General features: G+C 30.8%; 2 protein-coding genes across 4 annotated transcripts in view; one reads left to right on the top strand and one right to left on the bottom strand.

The window, feature by feature from the left end:
- Positions 1-4,738: 4,738 nt before the first annotated feature.
- LOC139778153 (uncharacterized) lies at positions 4,739-8,511 on the top strand. 3 transcript variants are annotated; one of them, XM_071715993.1, is made up of 9 exons: positions 4,739-4,873; positions 5,279-5,585; positions 5,656-5,847; positions 5,929-6,051; positions 6,434-6,499; positions 7,157-7,276; positions 7,364-7,602; positions 7,701-7,869; positions 7,974-8,511. In XM_071715993.1, exons 2-9 carry the CDS (start codon positions 5,279-5,281, stop codon positions 8,096-8,098), a joined length of 1,341 nt encoding a protein of 446 aa, XP_071572094.1. In that variant the 5' UTR covers positions 4,739-4,873; the 3' UTR covers positions 8,099-8,511. The 3 variants fall into 3 exon arrangements, with proteins under 3 accessions (XP_071572094.1, XP_071572093.1, XP_071572095.1); XM_071715992.1 differs by having other exon boundaries at positions 6,395-6,499; XM_071715994.1 differs by having other exon boundaries at positions 6,395-6,499; positions 7,701-7,832; positions 7,974-8,100.
- Positions 8,512-12,548: 4,037 nt separating this feature from the next.
- Positions 12,549-14,522, bottom strand: part of LOC139778173 (uncharacterized) — a 42,979-nt gene continuing 41,005 nt past the window's right edge. The window contains exon 3 of the mRNA XM_071716025.1: positions 12,549-12,920. Within this exon, the coding sequence (XP_071572126.1) occupies positions 12,739-12,920 (182 nt within the window). The 3' untranslated portion in view covers positions 12,549-12,738. The remainder of the gene's footprint in view (positions 12,921-14,522) is intronic.

Here is a 14,522-nt window from a genome sequence, read left to right as displayed (position 1 = left end):
GTTCTACGTTGTTGTTTGCGGCACAGTTGTTACTGTGCCCGGTTTTTTTTAAATATATAAGTTTTTTATAATTTTACCTTAGGCTTTCTCACATAGGAAGCTTTTTAAGTGAAAAATATGGTGGACTTCCACCAGATTTCCTCGTTTCTCTTACTCTCACGATCTCTTAATCCTTTATATCTTTTTCCTGTATTATTGTTTCCTGATTCATATGACGAAATGATTTACTGTTTAATACAATTCGTCACTTTTGCGAGGATATCGATACATTCGAGTATCGACAGTCCAACGTATCGTATATATTGACAGATTATTATCAAATTGGCATATAATATGTGAAACCAGCAACTTATAGATATAATCATTTATGAGATGGAAATACACATATACACATACATGTACATATATACACATATAAGTACATACACTGAAAAAAAAATTTGCTTACTTTTAGTAAATATATTTACTAAAATTAGATTTACTTAATTTAAATAAATAATGTTAAAATGTAAAACTTATTAATTTGACTATAGTAAACTAAAGCATTAAAATCAGAAAATGTTTTCTTCTTGAAACGTTTACTTGAATCAAATTCAGGTTTACTATATTACAGTGTAATCTAATTTATTGAAAGTATACTTACCCAAGTGGAAATTTGCCCGGATATTCCCGATTTGCGGCCGGGGCCTGGTCGGGAATTTCCGGGCGCGCCAGTTCAGAGATGCCCGGTTTGGCCCCAATCTGGTGCTGTCTTGTATTCCTGCCTTTTAACTAGACATTAGGAAATAATTGTCGAATACGCTTGGTCGAGACGCCTGCCTTGATCCCAACATGATATTGCCCGATATTCTTGAAATATAAGCGGGTTTATACGTAAAATTGTATTGAGCGTCTGGTCGGGACGCCCGGTTTGGTCCCGATCTGGTTCGGCGCAGTCTTTTTACATCCGGTTTTGATGAGGGATTGTTGAACGCAAGGAAAAAACATTTTAATTGTTTATAATATATTTTTAAACAATATAAACTTTAGAAAATAATCCATTTTGCAACAGTTCTTTCTCCTATAGTCGCTGCTATAGATAGCATCTCTTCATCGAGGACTGCAGTAATCATGCAAATTCATTAACTTTTATTAAATTATAATTGTAAATGTCTCATGTAGAAACTATGTTTACTGAGAAAATATGAACATCTCAGGCTCAATAGAGACCATTTACTGAAACCGGAGCCTGTGTCGACTAAGATCTTTGCATAGCTTATTATTATGAGATAATATGCCAATTTCTTATATAATTAATTTACAAAAAGTTAATTGTTACATCAAATATTTGTAAGCAAACACAAATAAATTGTATGAAAGTAGCAATAGCAGCATATATCAGGCTTATTAAAGATTTTTTATGTATATCAACGATACCGGCTATACGATACTCATGCTCTTTGTCGACTATACTTCTCCATCGAGCACCGTAATCATATTTATTAACTGTTGTAGAATTGTGGATATATATTTAGCTTAATTATAAATGTTTAAAACATTTTACAAATTAAGCTTTCTATTAAATAAAAATTTATTAACTCATCAAATTTATCCATTTATTTATTAAATAATATTATTTATTATATTTGACATAATATACGCTATTTATTTAATTTGATAATTAAAATAAATTAAATTGTTATATTAAAATTAAATTGTTATATTATTGCATACAATGATTCTGTTTGAATAAAAAAATTCTCTTATTATAGCACATAAAATGTAAAATATGTGATTTTAAAATTGTTTTTTTTTTAATAAATTAATGTTACACGATGTTACATCCCTACTTCTTATTTTGCTGCAATGAGGATTTTTTTTTACTTCCGTCTTTCGCTTTTCATCTTACTTGCATTTCCAGCGTCTGACTTGATCTTGAACCTAACCTAACTTATATATATATATATACATAACACTACATATTAGATTTTGGTTGGAATTATTTTTATAATTTGTATAATGGAAGCGAAAAAATATGGGGCTCGACTAAGAAATCAAAGGTATAAAGCAAGAAAGAAAATGAGAAATATAATTAATAAAATATTAAACTCTTCAAGTGCATCTTCAGTAAGTGATGATAGTGAACGTGCATCAACATCTACAGATAACCAGCACTTGAATCGTGATGAAAACGACATCCCGTGTAATTTAAGCAATATTAATGATAACGAGTCTTTAAGTTCTGAAGCAAGTTGCAATGATATCTCGGAATCTAACTTTGGGTCAATTGACCCAGAAGAGGAAATTGATCGGAGTGATGCAGAAAACAATGAAGATGAAATCTCAGAAGCAGAAAACGTTAATATCATGCTTCCAGACGAAAATCCGGAAATTCCATTATTGCATAAATGGATAGTAGAATGTAGAATTCCTCATGCTCATGCCGATAAACTGCTTGCCATTTTACGCAATAGGTTGTTGCCAAGCTTACCAAAATCATCAAAAACATTTTTACACACAGTAACATCAAACTATGTTATCGAACCAATGATCGGTGCGAATAATTCACCAGGAGAATATGTATACTTCGGTATCGAAGAAGGATTGCGAGATTGTTTAGGAGATGAAATTTTTAATGAGGAAACTATATTTCTTCAAGTCAATGTTGATGGGATAAATTTGTTTAAATCTAGTTCTCAAGTATTTTGGCCAATTTTAGGTAAAGTTCACTCTGAGACCATGCACTATGAACCATATCCTATCGCCATATACTCTGGTACTTCAAAACCAAAATTTTTAACAGAATACTTGCAAAAGTTTATTCATGAGGTAAATTCACTTCAAACTGATGGATTTGAAATAAGAGGAAAATTTCTAAAATTACGAATAAAGTGCTTTATTTGTGATACACCAGCACGGGCATTCTTGAAATGTATCCAAGGTCACGTAGGTTTTAATGCATGTGAAAGATGCGAAGTAAATGGAGAAAAAAAGGACAGAGTAACTGTTTTCTTATCTACTAATTGCACGAAAAGGACAAATGAGACATTCAGAAACTTCGATCAGCCTAATCATCATGTCGGTGCATCACCTTTACTTCTGATATATCCACCAGTGGATATGATTTCGAGTTTTGTACTCGATTTTATGCATCTAGGCTGTCTTGGTGAAATGAAAGCAGTTCTGGATTCTTTCTTGTCAAATCTGAAGGTAAAACTGAATCAAGACCAGAAGATGGAATTGTCTCGGAGACTAAAATATATACAGCAGTGTATTCCCAAGGATTTCCAGCGCAAACCAAGAGAACTAGGGTATCTGTCAAAATGGAAAGCAACAGAATACAAATTTTTTTTATTATATTATGGACCAATCGTCTTAAAAAATTTATTGAATGATGTAACATATAAACATTTCTTACTATTTCATATGGCATGTAGGATCTTGTGCGGTAGACAAACTGTGAATAATTATAGTGAATATGCCAAGGATTATCTCAAAACGTATGTTCGTACAAAATCAGACATATATGGTTCGCAGTCTGTTGTCCTTAATACGCACAACTTGGAACACCTTGCAGATGACGTTCAAAATATGGGCTGCAATTTGATGGCCATCAGTGCGTTCTCGTTTGAAAATTTTTTGGGTAAAATGAAAAAGTCGATTCAATTAAAACAACGGCCTTTAGCGCAATATTGCAGAAGACGACATGAGCAGAAGATGTTGAAAGTTAATAAGGGTACATTACCCTATACGTTTGAAATCCTACGACAAACTGACAATAATGAAGTATTAGAAATTAAATATAATGGTGCAATTATATCAAAAAATGAGAAAAATGACTTAGTGCTTTTAAGAGATAACACTATATTAAAAATATTGTATATGTCTCTTACCGAAGAAAGAACTGTATACGTAACAGGAAAAATAATCAACGTGAAAAAGTCAGTATATAAATATCCTTCAAATTCAGATGTCACAAACATGTGGGAGATAGAACTTGAGCCATCGGCAGTTTTAAGGACTGTGAATATAAATAATATATGTAATAAACTATTAAAATTAAAATTAAATTTTGCTCCACAAAGTCCTGAACGAGTTTTTGCAATAGGATATTTGCATCTATAAAATGTCAAATAAAAAGATTTATCGTTTATATATGTAATAGTATTAAGTATTAGGTTAGGATTTTTAAACACTATAAGAAATCAAAATTTAATAAAAATTAGTCTATCATTCACTATCTTGTCATTAACTGAAAATTTTCTTTGAAAATGTCAATGAATTCATTAAAAGTACATTGAGAAAAAGATATCAGAAACAGATTTCTAATGTGAGCAAAAATATCTCTGCATTAATTTGGAACTCTCAGGACTTTTCATTATTTTTGCAATAATTTATCGATTATCGATTATTATACCTACGTCACTGCGATCGAGTTCACTGCGCTTACTTCACATCGAACGATTCGTTTCTTTATTATTTCGTTATTGTTCATACCATTGTAACCAACGGAAGCTTGCGACATTTAGAAGATGTAAATCCATGTGCCCAAGTCACGACTCCATATTTCTCTCGATTAAGAGAAACAAGAAGTGAGATTCTTCACTCAAGAAATAGTGGTCACGTTAGAAAATAATAGATTGATAGTGGATCCAGAGTTTGTGTTTCCTCGATAAAGAAGAGGGTTAGGAAGAGGAGGTTAGGAAGCGAAAAGACATTACAATTTCTCGTGGAAGATTAAATACGCCTATTCTTTCAATAAAAAAAGAACAAACAATTAAAAAGAGCGACATTTGATGATCAAAGCGACTTTCAAAGTTGCAGCCAACGCTATCTTATAACACCATAACATACCCGCCTTTGTCGACGCTCTCAAAGAAGACAGAATTAAACAGTAAGTATTTTCTCTTCTAAAAATTGTTCTGAATTTAATTTAATTTAAACAGTTTTCTTCTATGAGGCACATGTGTCTTTTAATTTGATAACAAGTCTCGAAAATTCTCGAAGAATTAAAATCAAATTCTTAATTATTTCTGCTTAGTTTTCAATTTTTATCAATTTTCGAAACTGTATATTGTTTTCATTAATAACTTTAAAATTGGTTTCCTGCAAAACATTGTTCAATTAATGACAGATATTATTCTGTTTTCTTTTTATAATGACGATATTTGTTTTTCAATATAAAAATATATATTTTTGAAATTCTTGTTTGAAAATATATCATTCGAAAATATGTTATTTTGTCTTTACTTGTTTTTAATATATAAAATATTACAATATATTCCTATTTTATTTACAGATGTCTGAATCAGAATATGCACCTCATACAAGTGTATCAGAGCAGTCGTCGGATGATGACTCCTGCGAGGATAATAAATTCCTAATAATTGAATTTGTTATGAGGGGACGAAAAGGGAAACGCTCTTTAGATATAGTGCCCATTAACTGGGTAGATTATGACAAGAAAAAGGGAAAATGTATGGTAAAATTCCAGCCACCTCCATATACTGCTGAAGTACAGCAATCATTAGAAAAATTAGTGAAGGCTTCAGCTGACCCACCAAATTTTTGGCCAACTTATTCGTTCAAAATCAAAGGTCGCGCAAGTAAGTAATGCATATTATAACGAACTTGCATATTTTAATAACAAGCATTTTAAATATATATTATTAACAGAGTCTTACAATGAAGCATCTCAGAAATTGCAAAGCTTGCAAGATAAATTATTTGTCTTTACATCGGACACTGAATTAGAACCGGAGGAACAGGCAGCAGAAATAGAAGCAGCTTGCAAATCTCGAGCTTTAAAAAAAGAGCTTAGTAATGTAAAAGCACTCATGTCCGTTAAGCCACTTCCATTACCCGAAAGTATGTTTCGAAATCTCACATAATTATTTTTATATAATGTGTATTAATAACAATATTGTAATATTTTGTATTTGTTTATAGCACATGGAGGCAAAAGTAAGCAATCACATTCTTCATCAAAATGTTCGAAGGAAGGGGTAGATATCATAAAACATAAAACTCATACAATATCACAGAAAGAATTTCAGCTTATTGATGAAAATGGTAAGAAAAACAAATCTACATAATTGTAATGCTGTAAAATTTAAGGGTTTTTGAGAACTGCTTAGCCTCGATTGCACCAACGTTATTTTGGCTTTAAGTGAGACTTAATTGATCTATCAATCTTTATCTTTCTTTCTAAATAAATAAAGGCAGACACATATTTAAGTCTTGCTTAAAGCCAAAATAACGTTGGTACATTCGCGCGCGGACCATATTTACTTAAATATTAAACGAAGCATTTTAAGGAAAAGTTACTATTTTGGATTATATTGTATGTGTTATTAATATTTATTATCTTTCTTTCCACGTATGACATATAAAAATTGTGCTGTACAAAACAAAGTACCGAAGACATCAATAAAACATTTATCTCAAAATACAGAGAATCGTGTGGCCAAGAATAAAATGCAAGGGAAACAGCTTAAATGTCAGTCTATTGGAGACAATAGTAAGTATTATATAATTAAAGAACAGGAGTCATTTTCTTTTTTGTATTTTTAGTCAAAGTATTTAAATTTCTTGAAATGAAACTTTACTCGAAAATAGATTTACGAAAAATATATTTAGTAGTAAATTTAAATAGAGTAAATTTAAATAAAGTTTGTACTTTGAATTAACTATACACTACTTTTACAAAAAATTTTCTATCAGATCTAGTTATTTCATTATTATTTCTTATTGTATGCACTAGTCAGTTTATTATTATTTTATTTGTTTATTACACATTTTATTTATTATTATTTATTTATTATTATTATTAAATTTACTAGTTACTTCCATAGTCAACTAATTGTTAAGTAGTCACTTTATTACCTATGTATCAGTTGGATTGACTTTTTTTCAAAATTAGTTTGCAATATAGTGGGATGACCGCTCATTATTTCCTCGGCTAAATTTTAAGAACATTGATATTCTGTCGTCATAATCAAAATTTCACTACTTTTCCCATTTTCAACTTCTTCCTTAGACAACTTGAAAATTGGATTTGACTGCTACCAAGCAGCAACAAATAGAACGATTGTGATTGGATGAAGTTTGTTAATTATGTAAAATGAATTTATTATTCTATCTATGATTTTGTGTTGTATGTGATTTGGTATTACAGATCGAAAGCACTCTTCGAACAATATAAATAAAAATGAAGCATGTCCTTTGATACCGTCGTCAGTGGAAAGAAATGGTTCAAAAACGAACAGTAAAAAATTTGAGCACATAGACTCTCGTGGTAAGGCCTTCATTTCTTGTTTCCTTACTATGTAGATAGATATTTAAAAAATGTATAGCATCTCTCAATAGGTTGTTAATCTTTCAGCATTTAAAATTCTCATGGATGCGTTGCAGGATATATTGCAATCAATAAAATTACTTGAGAAAAACCAAAATACTATTATGGCACTACTGGAAGCTTCTGACGTGATTCAGCATGGTGTGGGCGTAAATAGCAAAACATTTACCGAGAAATATGAGATTAATTTGCCGTTAAAATCCTTAGATGAATTTAATGATTTTGAAGAGTGTTTAAATTTAAATGAGGACTGTAAGCGGGACTATGTAAGTTGCTTTATTTATTTGTGCTTACAAATTTTACACTTATATTGCACAATATTTTAATGTTAATTTATATTTTATACTTAATATTATATTTGTAGTTTGCTTCGTTGCATTTTTTGGCCGATCGTCACAACAATGTGACAAGATCGGTGACAAACATGATAAAAAAATATCTATCCCGGGAGTTGGCCCTTCAATGCACTGCTCAAAAGCAGGTGGAAGGGAAAATGGTACTTAAAAATACTCTATTCTGTAATGCTATAATAGGTAATATTTATACTTAATTAAAAATACCCCAAGAAAATTTGTATTTACTGAATATGTTGTCGTTGTATTTTTATTTAAGCGATGTCTAATAAATATTTTTCTAGATGTATTGACTAACAAACACGGTGCAATCATTAATGAAAAAGATTCGTATACTGCACTCGGTAATTGTCTATCTAATGCCAAAGACTGGGAAGGACACCGATCACAGCGGAGAAGAAAGGATTAATTTTTTATTTAAAAACAAATTTTTTATTTTTTTTAATTTTAATTATTTAATGTGTGTTTGTAATACATAAATGCAACATCTATAAAAAAACTTTTTCTAATATTTTAAAAGAAGTCAATTCACGTATGTTTTTTAATGTAATGCATTCTTATTATATATATACTTTTTTTTCATAGTATATTTATACGTATATATCGATTATCTATAAAAAAAGTTTATTTTACGTACGATATATATAACTAATGTTTATTAATTAAAAAAAAATTATTTCACGTTTCTTAATTTACTACGTTTTTATTATATGTTTGGTTTAATTTTTTCATGATTATACAATATTCATAATACGTATATAGATTATCTAAAAATGTTTATTTCACGTATGTTATTTATAATAAACTAATGCTTCTTATTTATATACGTAGTATATTTATTTCAGCCCGAGAATTATTTTGAAACAGGTAGAAGGACATTTGCCGCTGAATCGGGATATTTGAAAAGCTGTGATCGGGCCCCGACTAGGCTATGGCTATCTTTCCCATATACTAGTTCGGCCCAAGTCGGGAAAATGCCCGGGGCCTGCCTTGGCTTCCCGGTGGGTTTCTGGTCAGGATAGGCGTCGCCTAGCCAAGGCAGGTTCTGAAGAGTTTTCCCGATCAGGGCCCGATAATTATTCGGGAAAACTGGTCATAGCCCGGCCAGGGCCCAAATACAATTTCCACTTGGGAAATGAATTTTTAAAATACTAAATCCGAATCTTTTAATTTTAGAAATGGCACTTTAATAAATATTTACTTAATTTCACGTTTCCAAAGTTATAAAAATAATAAATGGAGTACTTATAAGAAATAAATATTTTCTTTAGTGCAATTTATTACATTTAAGGAAACGCATACTGAAATAAAGTTAATATATTCGACAAAAAAAGGAAAAGAATATTTTATTTGTAAGCATTTTTAACTCGACGGAATCCTATAAGTTCGCAACGACGCGCGACGCTGCTAGGTGGCGTATGATGGGAAACGTTTCTCAAATTTAAAATATATCCAACCATAATATATAAGCAGACTCCCTGCGAGGCGAAAACCACAGAGTCCACTGTCGTAAGACTCGTATATATATAAGTGGAAGAATCCCTTCTCTCTCTCTCTACAAGGATATCTCTTGGCGCTTGGACGCCAATTTATATATGTTTTAGAAAAAATTTTTAAAGTTTTTACTTATAGGTAAAAATAATTTATAGAAAAATTATTTTTTTAAATTAAATAAATATTATTAGAAAATTGTTAACTTATAAAACATAAGATTCATATCTCTATAAATATTGACTATATTGTATACAAAATACTTCTTAAAGTTTATGAATTCTTTATTTAATGAAAAAATGCATTTTGTTGAAAGTAATAAATATAATTAGAAAATTACTAATTAGTAAAAAATAAAAATTATATTTCAATAATTATTAACTGCATTGTAGTAAATACTTGTTATAATTAATTAATTATTTCCTTTATAAAAGAATTATGTTGTTCAAATAAATACATACAGTTTCTTATTTTAAAAAAACGCGTTCACAGTTGCATGCAAACACGCGATTTACTAAAATTAAGCTAAATTTTTTTTATTTTAGTAAATTTTTTTCTCAGTGTATACACAAACTAATGCGATATAGTAATTTTACATTGATTTTTGCAGCATTTCTAAATTTTTATGTAAAACTGCTTCCTGATCATTTTTTTTCGCTCATAAAGTTTTATCTATGAGAAATTTGCCAAATTGAGGAAGCAATCTGCAAATTTCTAAATTGAACACTTTTTTATTATATTTGTATATTTATAATAAAAAGCATTGTATATGAAGTAGGGGTAGAAAACCCCGTTATAAATAAAGGTGCTACCTTTAATATTAAAAGATACACAATATGCAGAGATGAATTTCATATTCAATTGCTAACGGCTGGCATTGATAAGCGCGAAATAATTATTGGCAAAATATGCAAGTTAGTTGAATAATGTTCTCAACATCATTACTGCTAATAATGCGATATTTGTTTATTGCCGCGTCGTTAATTTCAATACATATTTAACGAAGCCCCACCAGTTTCATATCGGTCTTACGCGTTATAAGCTAAACGCCGCTTGCAACGAAGCAATGGCAACAAACGTCAAAATGTATGTAGATTTATACAGTACGCGTAATTCAACCCCGACAGTAGTATTACTAATAGAGGGGTGAGCACAGGAGCTGAAACAGGAAACTTGTTACAGCTAACAAAAATATACACATTCTATTTTGAACTATTTAGTGGAACAAAACAAAACAAAAATATAACCACGTTTCTTTACAACATATAAATTAATATATTTAAATGCTAATAATCGAAAGTGATAAGAATATTGGGTCATCTCATAAATGATGCATGTGGTATAAAAGGAAGATTGATTTATTCTTTAGCTCAAAATCGAAAGACTTTTATCGCCAGGGAATTGAAAATTTAAGATTAAGATGAGAAGTAGTTGTAAGTAATAATGGAAAATATATTTTAGATTACAATTAAAATGTCAATTTTTTTTTCCTAAAAATATCTTTGAAAAAAGCCGCATTATATATATACTTACGGAATGACCTAATATTTAATTACATTAATGATTGTCTTTCAAATATCACTCACTGGTAGAATTAGAGTCGTTAGAGATATTGTACAACTCTTCCTTATTTCCAGATTTGTGTGACACAATTTTCTTATTAATAGTCATAAATATTAAAAATAAATTTAATACTTTCGTATTTAGTACTTTCGAATTAGATCAACGGTCTTGCACTTTCATATCATCATGCAATAATCCTTAGGTAAGTTTATACACAACAACAAACTTTTATTTCATTGTGGGAGCGAAATATCTAGGATGCTTGCGACAATTCGAACGTGCATGTAGATATCTGAAGAGTGGTTGAAACAAGAAACCACGATACAAGTAGTACATATGAAACCTCGGGTGTGGCTACCAAGAGATTTGACGACGCGACGGAAGGAACAATCGAATGGAAGGCAAGGTTCTCAAAAGACATATACCTGAGCACGTGAGCGTAAAAAGATATACATTTACAAACAACCCAGAATTTCTATAACTTTGTTATATATTATTAATTATTAATTATATCCTTACTTTTTATATATATATTCATTCTTTCTAATGTACTGTTGACGTACAAAAAAAAGAATATTCTTGATTTGAAAATAGTTTCAACGTGGAAATCTTGAAATGAGATTATATTGCGTTAAGCTGGCGCTAGCTTATGCGCGATTCATGGTTCGTGATTCGCGGTTCGCCATTCGCGCCGATTCGCCAGCGGAGCGGTTTTTTGACGAAATGAAAGAGATGAAGAAATGAAGAGATTCATTTCTTTGATTTCGTCAAAAAACCGCTCCGCTGGCGAACCGGCGCGAATGGCGAACCGCGAATCACGAACCACGAATCGCGCATAGTCTAGCGCCAGCTAAGTTAAACGAAGAAAAATTGCTTGAATGAAGTCGTTATATAGTTAAACCAAGAAAAAAATATTGAAACAGAAAGTTGAAATTCTTATAAGATATATAGATTGTTTCGTATATAAGCAAGCGATCACTATAATCTTTTTATTTAACACGCAATATAATTTTATTTCAAGATTTCCACGTTGAAACTAAAGATATTTTCAAATCAAGAATATTCTTTTTTTCTGTGCATAAATTTATAGCTTCTTTCTTTACGTACACAGGCTATACGCATACTCAGAGTGCAAGTATTCACAAGCGCAGTATCTTTTTATATTGCATAAAAAGTTTCGCAAAGATATAAAACGTTACGAAACACATGACTTATGCGTATATAAATTCGTAATTACCCTCTGCCGCGTGTATAATTAGCGGTCTAAGAAAAATATGAAAATTGTGTTTGCCGGAAATGCGAGATCTGCAACATCAAAACCGCTCGAAAAGGCGGAAAACACCATAAGAGCATTTCGATGCGAATTCCTCTTCGCGCTTCTGAAATATGAATAACGGAATTCCCCTTGAGACGTTCTTTTATATATCCGTATACTTTTTCCTCAACTTCCTCTCACTCCTTTACGTATTTATACCGCCCGATTCCGTGTCGATATTTACGGTGTGACGTACACACGCATTGCATCTATACCAGCAAAATATCCGGAACACTTATGCGACAGTACGTTGAGTTTGATACGCCCCCGCGTGTAACCAGGGCAAAAGCCACCCGCAAGGGACTCGATCCATTTTTTATCTCTCAATTTGGATCGTAACTTCAAACCCCTCTTTATCCTTAGAATCCTTTCCACGTTTCTTCGGTTGCCCGGCGTTCTCGATCCAATTGGAGAAATGTTACTACACTTCCCGTAAACAGTAATAAGATTATACAATCATACAATAATAATAAATCAAAACTCGAGAAAATTATCTCAATTTAATTTATTACGTAATTAATTAATTACATTACATAATACTAAGCGACGTTTACATTGCAATATCATATCAATTTAATTACAAATATTTGCTTTGAAAGAAAAAAAACACTCGACATTCCCATAAGAATCGTTCAGATTTCCGGAGAATTCATATTTTTCTCGAATTTGTATGTTCATCATTATATCCATTTAATGGTAGCAAAACCAATTATCTGGAATGTTTTAACAGTTGACAGCGAAAAAGCTGCAGGCGACAGAAAACGCTGAGTAGCGCAGAATTGTATGCGCTGCAAAGGAAATAGCACACCGGTCAAGAATAAGGCCGGCTCTATTTTCACGAAAAGTCTCATCATCAACGCACCTGAAATATGATATTGCACCATTTGCAGTTACCAGATAACTGGATACCCTATTTGTAAATTACGCGAGAACATCCCTGTATATCCTTTATCTTTATAAACTTATCGAGAAAAAGCTTCACTGAGAAAAATCTCTCGGAAAAAGTTAACACAATATTGTAGACCTTATTTTGTCAGATAAGTAACTTTAAATTGTAATGTAATAGAAAATATGAAATACACCGATTAACTACAATTTTGTAGCAAATTTATTTTGTCACATGCAAACACAAAAACTGTGATTCTGTGAAACAAACGCGCGAATTAATATTGTAATATTTTACAGTCTTAAGCAGTTTGTCATTGAGTTAGTGTTAGTGACGCCGCCATGACAGGACAGAACGCCATGGCGCCATCTGCCCCGAGTTTTACACTGAACATTCCTAATTGATTTCAGACAATCTGAGAATAATTTTTTAGAACAATTTTTTAGACTCATTTACTACAATTTATCCCTGTCCCTATTTGTACTATTATTTGTAGAAGAGATCTTCACAATTGTACTATCTGATGCTACACTTTTTTCTGAGTGTTCTTTTCAAACGTATCGTATCGTATATAAAATCATATTGTGTATAAAATACGATTTTTTTATATAACAAATTACGCATTACGCGAAATAAAGTGGACATGCGGAGTGATTGCACAAGATTTAAAGCTGATGATACTGGAACGTGTACAATTCATCATGAATATATTCACGAAGGAACGCATTACGTCCGATCTCGGATAATGCCTAGAGAAGTATACAACATGAAATCTCACTTCGTGAATACACGCAGCTATATCGATCGTTTGTATTACAATCTTTTCCGACATTTTCTTCCCGTTCTCTTTTTTTCTTTTTATCACGATAATCGTATTTTACGAAGATTGAAATAATCTGATGCCGACTGAAAGAGGTTATATCAAAACAAAAGTAATAAAAAGAGAGAATAAGTTTATAAATCGCTACTTTCATAAGTTTTGTTATTCCATGGAAAATGTATCAACAAATGTAATTTATTAGTCATTTATTAAGGTACATCACAAAAAAATAAAAACTTCTTATAAATAATTGTGCATTTCATATTTAGAAGTTGATATGTATGCATATAATGGATTTATTTCATAATATATCATGATTATCGCGCGCAAACAATTTTAGAGAAAATCAATAATAGCAAATACAATATTGTTAGATTTAAATGTATTGTCATGGCATATTCTTTCATATTACATTACTACAAGCACATAGCGTGTAACAATATATAATACTAGAAATTCGACGAAATATAGCACAATTACACTTAGTTGAATCAATTTATGAAATAAATTTGTGTATAAAACAGAAAAATACTTTTATAATACTATATTGTTATCACATAATGATAAGTATTATTTCGTATAACAATATATTTTAACTATTTTAACACGTCTTATTATTATTTATAATATTTTAAAAAGTCTCGAAAAAAAGAGATAACGTACAAATTGTTTGTAAAACAGCGTGTATTGTATGTTAGAAAACGGTGTGATTCCTCAGAAAAATAACCTGTAGGTAAAAAAATTGCGAAGTGTATTTT

Source organism: Temnothorax nylanderi, unplaced genomic scaffold (genome assembly GCF_030848795.1).
Source record: "Temnothorax nylanderi isolate EJ_2023f unplaced genomic scaffold, tnyl_v1.0 TNYL_tig0174_pilon, whole genome shotgun sequence".
NCBI classification, from domain to species: Eukaryota; Metazoa; Arthropoda; class Insecta; order Hymenoptera; family Formicidae; genus Temnothorax; species Temnothorax nylanderi.
This window is presented reverse-complemented; position numbering and strand designations above follow the sequence as displayed.

Bases quoted from the DNA above. Each gene is read 5' to 3' on its own strand.
- LOC139778153 (XM_071715992.1), top strand. From the start codon at position 5,279: ATGTCTGAATCAGAATATGCACCTCATACAAGTGTATCAGAGCAGTCG. The intron at 5,848-5,928 runs GTATGTTTCGAA...ATTTGTTTATAG, and splicing joins GCCACTTCCATTACCCGAAA to CACATGGAGGCAAAAGTAAG. The intron at 7,277-7,363 runs GTAAGGCCTTCA...TTAATCTTTCAG, and splicing joins TGAGCACATAGACTCTCGTG to CATTTAAAATTCTCATGGAT.